The sequence below is a fragment of the Brassica rapa genome, chromosome A06 (assembly GCF_000309985.2).
Source record: "Brassica rapa cultivar Chiifu-401-42 chromosome A06, CAAS_Brap_v3.01, whole genome shotgun sequence".
In the NCBI taxonomy this organism is placed as follows: domain Eukaryota; kingdom Viridiplantae; phylum Streptophyta; class Magnoliopsida; order Brassicales; family Brassicaceae; genus Brassica; species Brassica rapa.
This window is the reverse complement of record NC_024800.2, coordinates 95023-107410: the sequence shown is the minus strand read 5'-3', so window position 1 is coordinate 107410 and position 12388 is coordinate 95023. Positions and strand designations below refer to the sequence as shown.

The 12388-nt window shown below is 44.0% G+C and overlaps 1 protein-coding gene across 1 annotated transcript in view; it reads left to right on the top strand.

The window, feature by feature from the left end:
- The first annotated feature begins 4608 nt into the window (after positions 1-4608).
- The window catches only part of LOC117125891 (uncharacterized mitochondrial protein AtMg01280-like), an 11239-nt gene continuing 3459 nt past the window's right edge, over positions 4609-12388 (top strand). The window contains exons 1-4 of the mRNA XM_033272768.1: positions 4609-4667; positions 4836-5117; positions 5354-5620; positions 5697-12388. The exon at positions 5697-12388 is cut by the window's right edge and continues 3459 nt beyond it. Coding sequence (XP_033128659.1) covers positions 4609-4667; positions 4836-5117; positions 5354-5620; positions 5697-6321 — 1233 coding nt within the window. The 3' untranslated portion in view covers positions 6322-12388. The remainder of the gene's footprint in view (positions 4668-4835; positions 5118-5353; positions 5621-5696) is intronic.

Genomic DNA, 12388 nt, shown 5'->3' with positions numbered 1-12388 from the left:
CAATTATTTGACGCTGTATGCGATAGGTTAAAACCGGTCCTCTACACAGACAAGAGCTATACGTGATCCGTGAAGGAGATCCTGTTGGGGAAATGGTGTTTGTTATGAGAGGAAAGCTTTTAAGTGCGACCACCAATGGATGACAAACAGGGTTCCTCAGTGTCGTGCATTTCAAGGCAAGTGATTTCTGTGGAGATCATCTTCTAACGTGGGCTTTAGATCCTCAATCTTGGTCGCATTTTCCTATCTCGACAAGGACAGTCCAGGCTCTCACCGAAGTAGAAGCCTTTTCCCTTGCCGCAGAGGATCTCAAATCTGCCGCTTCACAATTCAGACGCCTCCATAACAAGCAGCTCCAGCATACTTTTCAGGTTCTCTTTCTCATTCTCTCTCTCAGCTTATTAAAGGTGAACTACAATCTCTTTTTATGTAATGTCGTTAGGCTTTACTCAGTGCAATGGAGAACATGGGGAGCGTCTTTTGTACAAGCAGCGTGGCGGAGACACTGTCGTAGGAAATTGGCAAAATCATTACAGGAAGAAAAAGACCGTCTACGAGACGCGCTCGAACGGGCAAACGAGATACAGCAGCCGCGGGTTCGTCATCGTCGTTGAGCCTTGGAGCCGCGTCTCATTTCGCCTCAAACGTTCTACGTAACATGAGGCACAACCTTGCGGTTCCTCCTCCTCCTCGGCGCACTCTTGCTTCGCTACCTCAGAAACCGTTGGAGCCTTTACTTCACCGTAGATCATACAAGAACATACTGCACAAGAGATCATCAGTGACAGTAATTGTGAGGTTTTAATCTCCTTAACCCAAGCTTTATGTCTCACAAGCACACAACTACTAGTCTTGAAGCTTAAGAACTGACTTGAAGAATGTAGATCAGAGACTAACAAACTGAAACAGAAAGTGATGCAGAGACAGAGAAGTGTTTAACAATGGAGATGCAGAGAATATGAATATGATGCAGATCTGTTAAAGAAGAATGATGCAGAGCTGGAAAAATAAAGGGAGCACACAAGATTTAACGAGTTCGGAACCTACATCTCGCCGGGAAACCTCCCGGAAATCCACTAAACCACTTCAAGATTACAGCTTTGTTCTCTCACCCTCTCCGGTAACTTACAAAGCTCTCTCTTTCTTGTTTCTCTCTCTTTTCCCCAACCCTAGCACTCCTTCCCTCTTTCTCGTCTACTCCTAAATGAATAGAAGTAAATGAGACAAAACTTGTGGTCCCTAAACTTGGTCTCCAAGCTGGTTGTACGAACTCCTCTCATTGGCTCTTTCAAGTAGGGTCGCGAACTCCATATGATAAAGCAACAATGAGAACTTTAGCTTGTGCTCAGACCCTCCACATGCTTTAGAGTCTTTTCTTTTCCTTTGAAGACTTGAGACAACTGTTGCAATCAGAATTGACTCCTTCCTCTTCATATTTCTTTTGTCTAAGCCACTCAAACTCAACAGTAATGTTCATGGCAAACAAAAGAGTCGTAAAAAGTGATGATCAAATAGAACCAGGGCAGCCAATTTAGAAAGCCTTCTTAATCAAACGATACCATCAGTGACCTGATAAGCTTTTGATAGTAAAACTCTGTATCTTTATTGCTTATCCAGGATCAAACCTCACAAACGTATTGATTAACAACACAAACTCACAAATTCAACAAGAGAAACACCAAAATCAAAGAAACAGATGAGATTAGAATCTTCGCTCACATCCCTCAGATTCTAATCTCTCTCTCTTCTCTCTCAGTCTCATAAATAGACACCCAAAAAATATGACCGTGAAGACGTTGACGAAAACGGTAGGCGCTAAGAGCTACCACTTTTTACACAAACCTCGTCAATGTCGACAAATAACCCACAACCGAGTATACATAAGACCTACTGACTGTGGATTAACACAACAAGTTGACTTCATCAAACTGAAACAAAGGCATACGTACATGAACTCCAGCAATGTCAGGTCGACAAAACAAGAAATACTCATGTAGTTAGTCCAAAATTTAGATATATGATAATTGATTTCACAAGAAAATGCAACTGACCTTGTAATATTTTAGGGTTTTGACTAGAACTAACTAGCAGTAATTGGTTTCCTCTAAACTCTAAATATTACCATGGCTGCCAAACATAACAAATAACAAGCATAAGTAAAACTGACAGTGCTAGAGATAGTCACAGGAGCTTACATTCGGGAAAGTTGGATCTCTTCAAGGAGCAACAATCTAGCTTTGTTAACGTTGGTGAACCAAAGGCAAATATGAGTGGTGATCCTATTGTCTTGACAACTCCACCGTATTCAGCAAGGTGTGGAATTGATCATTGGTGCCCCACTCAATGCCGAGAGATCTGACTCCTCAACTGTTGGTGAGCAATAAGTTCCATCTCATAACTAGTGCTATTGCAACAGACTCATCAATTCCCTTAACTTATGTAGGATGGGAGAGACCTGCTGTATATGTATACCAAAAGGCTTATCTAGAGTTCCTCTGCTCAAAGAAAAAGTTAGATGCAGTTGTTGAGATATGCAAAGCTTTGCCATGAGTAGCTGCGACGAACAAAGGAGCAAATTGGGTATCAAACACTGCTCAATCTGATGTGAATGTTGTTACTTGTTGAGTTTTCCTGGCAAAGGAAATTATTCAGCCAACCATTGTTGATCCTGCTAGATTCAAACTCTGGAAAGATGAAGCGTTTGAGACTTGGCCAAGAAACTGGGCTAACTTGTACACCCTGTTCAAAAACGCGGGCGCCGAGCCGAATAATCGGCCGCCTAGGCGCTCGACGTTAGGGTTCCGAGGCGAATAAGCCCAAAGCAGCTTACTTAATCGGATCCCATTAACTCGGCCGCGTAATCAGATTAATCGGATATTATACTGATTTTTAACCGATTATTACACTTAATTTTGAAAATTTTGGCGAGTTATTGGGCTTTTTGAAAAGCCCAACTTGAAGAATTATGAAGAGAAGGCGAGTCAATATATAGAACTTCTGAGGAATGCTTCTGCTTAAGACTAACCGATGTGGGACATTAGTGTAAGTGTTTTAATTTTTTTTTTTCAAATTAGTGCAGGTAAAAAGAATGGTGCCTTGGAGTATCGAACCCTCTATCTCTTTAAACAACTTTTGCGTCCCAAGCAACTGGACTACGAAGCCTAGCTGATCATTTGTCACATATTATTATAGATGTATTAAAACTTTATTATCATGTTTCTACATAAAATATGTTAAATCATATTAAAATTAATCCCCGCGTATACCCCGATTAATCCCCGATTTTTTGGTAACTCGCTAGGCCCGGAACTGCCGCCCGACTAGCGCCTAGCGTAGTTTCGAACAGGGCTTGTACACAGAAGCAGACCCTTCCAAAAACTGGGTAAATAAAAAAGAGCCTTTTTGTTGACAAGTTTTGCTTTTGTCATTGGTTTATAATGACTATGAAGATTCTCAATTCTCTTATTTACTTGTCTCCATGTTCTTGTGGTAGTCTATGAAGCCGGAGCTGGTTGTACAAACCGAACCCAGTACTGATCCATATGGTCCTTCAATTGTCGATGAAGCATTGGAAGCTATCGTTGTCGAGTTGTCACATTCTTTCTATTAATTTTATTTTAATAGAAGCTCTCTAGCTAAGCATAGCATAATATGCAGCAGAGAGACGTTACCCTGTGGCTTTGTCAGTCAATTCATCAGCCTTAACCTTGTGATGCATTTTGAGAGATCCAATCGTCGAACCTTTATCATTGGACGTGCTTTTGTTGCAGATAGAGGTTGTCTAAATAGTGTCTGATGGATCAAGTGGAAATAAGATAAGTTTGAGTACCGTGAGGAAGTTTAGAGGCAGAGAAAGCCGAGAAACAAAAACAACATACAGAAGCATCATGAACTTGAACTAGTCATATATATTATTTTTTTTGTATCAACTAACTAGTCATATATATATATATATATATATATAATCAACTTTGTTTGTAACTTCTAATACCCTTGTTTAATTGTTTGTATACTGACTGAAACTGATCAATAAAAGGTCAACGCTTTCTATTACCTTTGGAGCCGCATCATGGTGTTGTTTTGTGTCTTATTGCTTTGTTGATTTAAATAAGTAATAAACGATGCCGTTTTACATAGAATGATCAACCTGAAACGTTTTCCAAAGCAACGGCTAATTCTGTTTCAGTTAATAGATTCTCGAAGATCTTCTTTATAACTTCTCTTCCTTCTCTTTCAAAATTTGAATCACTTTTATTTTCTGATCTTTGAGAAACCGCAGAGAGAGAGAGAGAGAGAGAGAGAGAGAGAAAATAGAGAAATTGATTATTTGTGGATTTCATGCCTTTACGCGTGCGCCCGGAAACATAGGCCGACTGTTGAGCCCACTCTGGCTCAGCCGCACCACCCGGGGGTGCGAGCCACCCGAGAAGCAAGCTATTACAGCGAGCGGCTGGAGCTGTAGGGAGCCGAGGAGCAAGGCAGTAGATAAGATAGAAGAAGGGGCCAGGCACCCGGTGGAGCAGAGGGGACGGTTAGGATAACGAACTTGAAACGCGGAGCCCGAGCGGCTGGCGAGCGAGTGGTTAGTGGCCAATAGCGCCCTAGTTGATGGCATTCCTCTCTGCGGCTGGCACTCGAGGAACCACAGGGCACTCCATACAGAGCAAGCAAGTCTTAGGGATGAGACGCCCGCGCAAGGACCTCAATTCTCATTAGGAGGTCGAACCAAGGACCTATGGAAGTCGGGGCTACCCCGTCCCCATGGGCAACGCAATAGTGTCCTGAGGGAGGAGTTTAGAGGCCTTATAGTAGCATGGACTTCTTTATCTTTCTAGGTCATGCGAAGGGGGCCAGTCCAAGATCGTACTGTTCCTCTACAAAGATAATAGACGCTCTCAACGGCTAGGCGCCACTCTCTTTCTGAGTTATTCCAGCTTCTTCATGATTTCGTGCCGCGGTGAACAAACAAAAAAGAAGGCCGTCTCAGCGGAAGGAGAAGGACCTGCAACGGCAGAGACTACTGACCCTCTTCTTGTTCTTAGCCGTCTATTACGAGTCCGGGAAGCCTGGAATCATAAATATGAGGGATCCAGAAGGGTGGGCAGGGCGTTAGCAAGGTTTTTTATCCCCTCTTCCCGGTCAAGATAGATGGGAAAGGAGTCCTATCAAGTAAAGGCCATAACCAGCCTCTTTTTTTATGTACACCTTTCTTTGTTTCAGGCTCTTCAAGACCTTCCTCCTGCTAATCCGGCCATTTCCGAACCTGTCTTTCCCACCCTTCTCAATTCTTGCGATTCCTAGCCAGCCCCCTTAGCTTATTTTGCTTTATAAAACCACTTTTCCCTTTTTTCAGCTTGCTGCTCGCTTTCTCGCTTCCGAGAGGTGCTTTAGCAACTCGACTGAAAGGAGAGGGCCGAAGGCGCCTGACTTACGGTTTCAAAGCCTGGCGCGAAGCGAAGGGATTGGATTTCACCTATGATCAGATTAGTGGGCAACCATTGTTGACTTTTTTCGTGGTGTTGTTGACGTTGTTGAAAGCTAATTTCGAAGTAGGCCTTGCTTTTCTCCGCTGGGAGCAGCTCACACTATGGTGGAGGAGGTGCCGTGAAGATCTAGGAGTGTGAGCAGTACGAGCTGAAAGGCTCCCATACTGTTTGGAGGGCAGGGGGCATAGATGCCAAAGAAAGCTGACCCCTATCTATCGTCGTAGAAGCTGTTCCTAGTCTCATCTCGATGTTCGTTCCTATACCATCATTTGCTGTCGCAGCAATGGACGCCCCCCTCCTGGTTGAGTCAATGCTCCCATCCCCAAATCGGTCCTCGTCTGAGGATTCATTTGGGCTGAGAGTCCTTTGCGAACCATGGCCTATTATCCCCGATCTGGGATTAGAGTCTTCCATTGTAAATCGAATTCGAGTACTGGAAGCCGCTAATTCCCCCTTTCTGCTTGGAAAGGCAAAAGGGGAATATTGGGCAGAGATAAAAGAATCTCTAAGAAATTCTTCTTACCAAAGGGAGTATTATAGGGGTCTTGATTTCGAAAATCGAGATCTACTAATACGGGAACGTAAACACTCATGTTATGAAGTGTTTCGGGAAATCCTTTTAAGGAACCCTTCTTTGGAAGAAGCGGCGGCCTACCCTCCTCAAGAAAACTTTATTTCCTTCTTGAACGAGAAGCGGGACGCCCTAGACGTTTCCCACCCCGGGCACAGCCCGGCGGAAGTAGACCGTCTGGAGATCTTATTTCTAAAGGAGGTGGAAAAAGACCTTGTCAAAAATGGGAGCGGATCGATCCATATCATTGGAAATTTGAATTGAGATCATTTTTTTCGGCAGATCAAAATATGGTGCAGAAAAACCCAAATCGATATGAATGGAAGATGCCTCTGGAACTAGTATATCGGTCAGTCGATGGAACAATCACAACGTTACGCCCCAAAATCAAACTATATGGAGCCGTTACGAATGACCATAATGGAGTCTACTACACACTAGCCAAGAAAGAGTGTATTTTACTCACTTCGCCCGTTGATGATCCAATTCCATCCATTCATTCATTCATTATTATTATACGAAATATCACTTTTTCAGGCTAGTTTGTTCCGAGTAGGCATTCCATCCCGACGAGGTATTGTTAGCTAGGAGACGGGGATTCCTTATCTGTCTGTCAAGTAGAGTTCCCCTTCTCCGTCTGCAAGGTTTGTTTGTTCCTTGATGTGTTAGTTAGCAAGCGAAGCGATCTTCCTAAGTAAGCAAGCTGTAGTGAGCGAGTGCCTACCGCGTTGTGCGTATGCATCTACTGAGGTAAGGCACGATTGAGCGGCTAAGGGTTGCTGCTAGCGCATTCTAAAGAGTATTCCTTCTCTTTGTTCGGAGTAGCTTGATGAGAATAGGCTGCTAGCGAAGCGTCCTTATGCGAGCAAGCTGTAGAGAAGGAGTGGCTGTCGGGGGCAGTTACGACTGATCGGCTAGCTGTCTTGTTGCTAGAGCGCAGTAAAGAATACCTCTCCTGCCGGAATCATAAACTCCAGGTTCTTCGGCTGTTTCAGGAGCTGCAGAAAGGGATGCTTTAGCTGTTGAGGCGAAGAAGGGAATTGAGGTAAGGCTGGCATAAGAGAATGGAGTTACTGAGCTTACTGAGCTAATGGCCTAGAAGTAAGTGGAGTTAAGACAGCTCGTAACAGTATCGGAATACAATAGAATCCCTTCTTTACTTACCTATAGGCGAGTGACCACTGAACGATAAGAACAAAGCCACTTTCAGCTATAACCGGAGTGAAATGAGTTCTATAGGCCTTAGCCGGAACACTTTCTAACTAACTGTTAGCCAGTGAAGTGATTGCTAGGAGTGATCACGAACGAAGGATGAATAGAGGCGTAGTCTATAGCCGGCATAAGCTGTAACAGGAGTTCGAGTTTGAGTTACTCCAAGAACTACAGGGAATGCCATAGTAGAGCTAAAGCCAATAGCCGTAGCAGTGAAAGCTGTCTATCATAAGGTAGGAAAGGTCCTCTTGCTCTAGCAGTCAACGAATCGGAATCGGAAAGGGACGATCTTGTTACTGGTTCAATACCATAAAGGGAATAAGTTGAGGAATCTACATATGAAATAGTTCCAATATCGGCACAAAGATAAGGCGTTTCTCGGCAGGAAATGGTGTAACATCAGAGTGAATAGTTTCTGTAGCTGGTAACTCATTCACCTCTCCTTTCAGTCGAGTCACTCCGTGCCTCTCCAGCTTCTCCGAGCTATCTATCTCAAATTCATTTACTTTACTTACGAAGCCAGTCTCCTCTATAAGACTTTCATTCCCTAGACCTCGTAGGCTGATGATTGCCTTGATTGGCCAACAGTATCAGTTCAATCTGGCATTTCATCCTTGGCCTTGGTAAGGGTGTACACTATCAATGAACCAGTAGTTGCATTTACAGCAGAAGATAGATGGCATACTTCAAAAGCGGGAGTAGAAGCAATTGTATTTTATGCTACTAGGGCGGCTACTGAATCAATTGATGGAGTTATATGGGAATAAAAAATCCTCCTTAGAAGTGAAGGGCTTCCCCGCGGTTATGAGAATTTCTGGACCGCTTTCACTTTCTGTTCAGCATTTTAGGTATCTATAGACTTTCCTTCTCTGAGGAAGATCTACTTCTAATGATGTAAGTGGTTGATACCAGGGACAGTGGAAGTGGAAATGCGATCCCGGGGCATTTGAGTGTCTAAGGGCTGTTGGAAATCTGAAGCTATGACGGTAGGGGATAACGGCTAGTTGTGCGTACTAGGTACCTAAAGCGCTTGGGGCAAGCCTTCTAACATAATAATAGAAGTTCCCGGGTCTACTGAATCATTTACAAAGTCGACAGTTGAATTAGACAGGAAAAGAACCATCTGAAGCTGTTTCGGCTCTAAATGAAAGAGTAGGACTTTCTCTAGTAGCTTCAAGCATTCCAGTCGAGTTACTAAAGTACCTCAAATCACTTGCTTGGAGAGTTCCCAGCGAAGAGTTTTTCCTTTAATCAGCAGGTCTTGTCAGAGACTTTCTTTAGATGACATTTCTCTCACTACCAATAGTCTCCGCTTCAAAGAAAAGCTTTGAAGGGCTTACCTGCTTTCTGTTCGAGAGTAGGAATCGACTCTAAGAGCAGAGTCCGCGGCAAACTAGAAGAGTGAAAACTAGAAGATTAAGATGGAACAAGTCTTTCTGAAGGCCTGACCTATCAATAAATAGGCTTTTTTTTTCAGAGTGGGATATGGAAACTTTTCCTCTGTCTATTAGACAAAGCGGAATCCAATACGAATTAAGTGAAAATGATGGCCAATTGAATCAATAGTGACATCCACGCACATAGAATAGAAAGCATGGACTAAGAAGGTCTGCAAGCCTTCTTACTCTGCTTCTCAACATTAGCACGACTACTCCCACTACACAATACAACGGGTAGAGCCTTTCCAACATAAGCACTTATACCACCGGGCTCACCTACACCCCTTGAGGTGATTCAAGTCGACTTACGACTCTTCAATCTATCCGATACCTTCGTATCGTCAGATGAAGTACGCGACCACCATTCCCGAGGACCAGGGAATGCCGGTGCTTTTGTGGATCTGAACCTACATGATAGATCGGTTTCGGGGGATGCTCATTCAGGGGATGAGAGTCCTTTCCTCGAATTCATAGCTCATTGGGATTCGAACCCAACCACATACATATTTGACTGGAGTGAGACGATCCTTCTTTTTTCCTTTCGATAAGAAAAGCTAGGAGTGAGACCAAAGCAGCTTGTCTGCAACAAATAGACTCAGAAGTGAGTGATCCATACCTTGACTGAAAAGCTACCAATTAGGTCAGTAGCTGGCCGAGTCGCTGATAGACCAAATAAGCACAGTAGCAGTTTAGAGCCGAAGGAGCTCTATTTGGGATTCTATAGCCTACGCGCTTGCCTTTACTTTAGGGGATCGAAGTTGGATGAATCTCCAGTGGTTCCTTCCATCGGCGTCATCGAACCACGTTAGCAATCCAGAATAACTGGAAGCTCGAAACGACCGGTCAAAGGAATTGATCCGTTTAGTTCTGTTCTTCTCCTAGTTTTATAGCACACCCATGTAGAGGGTTTCCTACGACATTCCACTTGCGGAATGGAATAAAGGCTGGTGCTAGTCTAAAAGACGAATCCGAACAGAATCCCCTTAGTAAGAGGCGTTCCTCTCAGTCGAGAGACTGGCGTTCCTCGAGAACCAGACAGACTAGCTATCTATCGATTGTAAATGGTATGCGGATACAGGTCGAAGAAGATGAACTATGAGTTGACTGCGTTAATTAGCTGCCTGCTTCTTGCTTTCGTCCGGTAAGGATTTCCCGCTTTGCCCTATGGACACTAAGGTTAGATACATCAAAGTTTGAATGCCTGTATAGCTAAGAAATCTGCACTCTGAAACAAAGTTTTTGATGAATGAAACTTTCAGGGAAGGGTAAGAAGATGCTAGAGTAGTTCCGAAGGCTTCTATTCTAATAGGGCTGCTTCCTCTTTCTCCCGTTGAGTTGGGCTACCAGTTGTAGAGAACGTAGGACTTCCCGGTAAGCGTATCCCCGAAGTGTAGCGCAGGGCTGTCCGAGTGATTAGATTTCTAATTGAATCAAAGCGTCGGCTAAGTCAACGGTGCAGCTAAAGCAGTGATGTCAGTCTTTCATTCCTCTGTTTGTTTATGCGGAATGGGAAGATGCTGCTAGAAGTCTCGTTAGGCCTTTGCTAGTTCCTCTTCTTGTTTGGTTTGTTGTTCCAGCGAGCGTGGAGAGTGGCTCGTACTCCTGCGTTTGTAGCTCCTGTCAGTCTAGAATATCTCTTCTCTTCGTTTGAGCTATCCTCCTGTTGTGAATCTCTATCCTTGCGGTGTATGGATTCCTCTGTAAGTGCTGCTTCCTATCTGCCATTACCTGTATTCTATCGATAGGAATGGTTGTGGTATGAGTTAGTGTGCGTAGCTGCCTTGTTTCTGTGTATGCACAGCAGTTGTTTCTGTGTGAAGCATGTATGGAGGTAGTGAGGAACGGCCTGCGAACTACCGTAGCTAAGCGGCACTAGTTCCTGTTGCTTGCAGCTTCAGTATAATTCATATCCCTTGTTGGTATGTGAGTAAGTTGTTGCATGAATGGTCAGGTAGGTAAGCATAGCAGTATTCCTGTTTATGCATGTATCCCTGCGGGTTGTCTTCCCTATTGAATGAGGGAAGTGAGCTGGTTAATCGCAGCTTACTTCTGGAGTGGTCCCTAGGCGGGTGTAGCTATTGTTGCTTGTAGCTGCTTAGATCCCTTGATTTAGGCTTCGATCCCCACTTTTCAGGCATCTGCTTCAGGAAAGGCAGTTGACTTGGTCGAATCCCGATTACGATCAAAAGGAAAATCTTGACTTGCAGTGGAATAACGGCTTTGCGGAGGAAGACCATCGAAGGCTGTTGCTGGGAGAGGTCCATTAGTCCGGGTCGATTGCTTCCATCCTCAATTGCTTCTTTTGAAGGTTACATGCCTGCTGTTGAAAGCCTGGGACGAGACAGAGTTAGTAGGCTTTGATCCTGCGGTTGAAGGTGATATACCAACAACATGAGCTAGCATGGTTTCGAGTGCGATAACATGGGATATGGATATGTTTTCTTCGATGCCTAGGCAGGCTGGGATTGGAACTGTTCGTGATTAGACCTTCTATATGACTGAACTTCCCCGCAACAAGATAGAAAGAAGAGTCTGATTCGGAGAAAGATTAAGATCGTCAGTGATCTACGGATAGCTACCGACGTGAGAGGCCTAGAGTGAAGCTCTGGCAGAGTGGCTCCCTTGTTAAGTGTAGGGCCCCTTGGCTTTGGACAACTCACCAAGCCATAGAGACTAAAGAAAGAGCTAAATCAGTCCTTGCTGCAACTGAAGGAACGAAAGAAATCTACTTCCGAACTGAGCGCTAAAGGTACATACGGAGAGACCTACGATTTCCATTCTGTTTAGGCTATGAAAACCTCCCCGGATGAAGGAATGTAATACATTGAAGACTTCGAACTGCTTACGTAATGGAAAAAGGGGCTAGATGGCTTACGGGATATAGGGTTTTGAGGAGTTCCTCTGACTCACTTTTTGACAGAATCAAGGTCCTATCATTTTCTTCTTTTCTGAGTGAAATCAAAGCAAGACCATAAAGGGAAGAAGGTTGGTTACCTGCTATACTAAGAGTAAGCGAGCTAACGAGGCCTAATCCTGGGTTCACGGCATTCCATTCCTACCTATTCCATTTCGAGGGGTAGCAGTAGATCCTGTCGATTCAAAACCTTGTTCGAACTCTCTTTGGCATCTCACAAATGTTTCAAAATATATAGTACAGATTGGATCCTGAGCTCAAGCTAAAACTACCTACAAGAGAATCCATACTGAATCTATTATCATAGATCTTGCTTTCGTCGGATACGTCTCTTTCTCCCCAATTTGGATGGATCCTCTCATTCTAATTCATCGCTACTAACTAGAAGAAGTTCCTGGACTAAGAAGAGCTCCCCTTTCTAGGGAGATGTGGACGAAGGCTACTTGAGCTCATTCTCACATTTCGGGGTAAGAGGCTAGGCTAGGAATAGGGTACAGAGGCGTAGGGGGAATGAAAGAATTTGCTTAGTCATAATAGTGCTTTCAAAGTGAAAGGAGATAAAGTAATGAATTCCTCTGCTTGCAAGCTACCTATGATTTTCTTCGTCACCAACCATTTCCGCTGGCTCAAGCATAGCATCTTTTCCCCAAGCCCATTTCCTCCAGGATCGGTAGGCCCATCCACCTCACTATTATATTATCCAACCTATCGCTTATTCAATTCTAAAGATCGATTTCCTGCTTCTGCAAAGGGCGGAAAAGTCTCA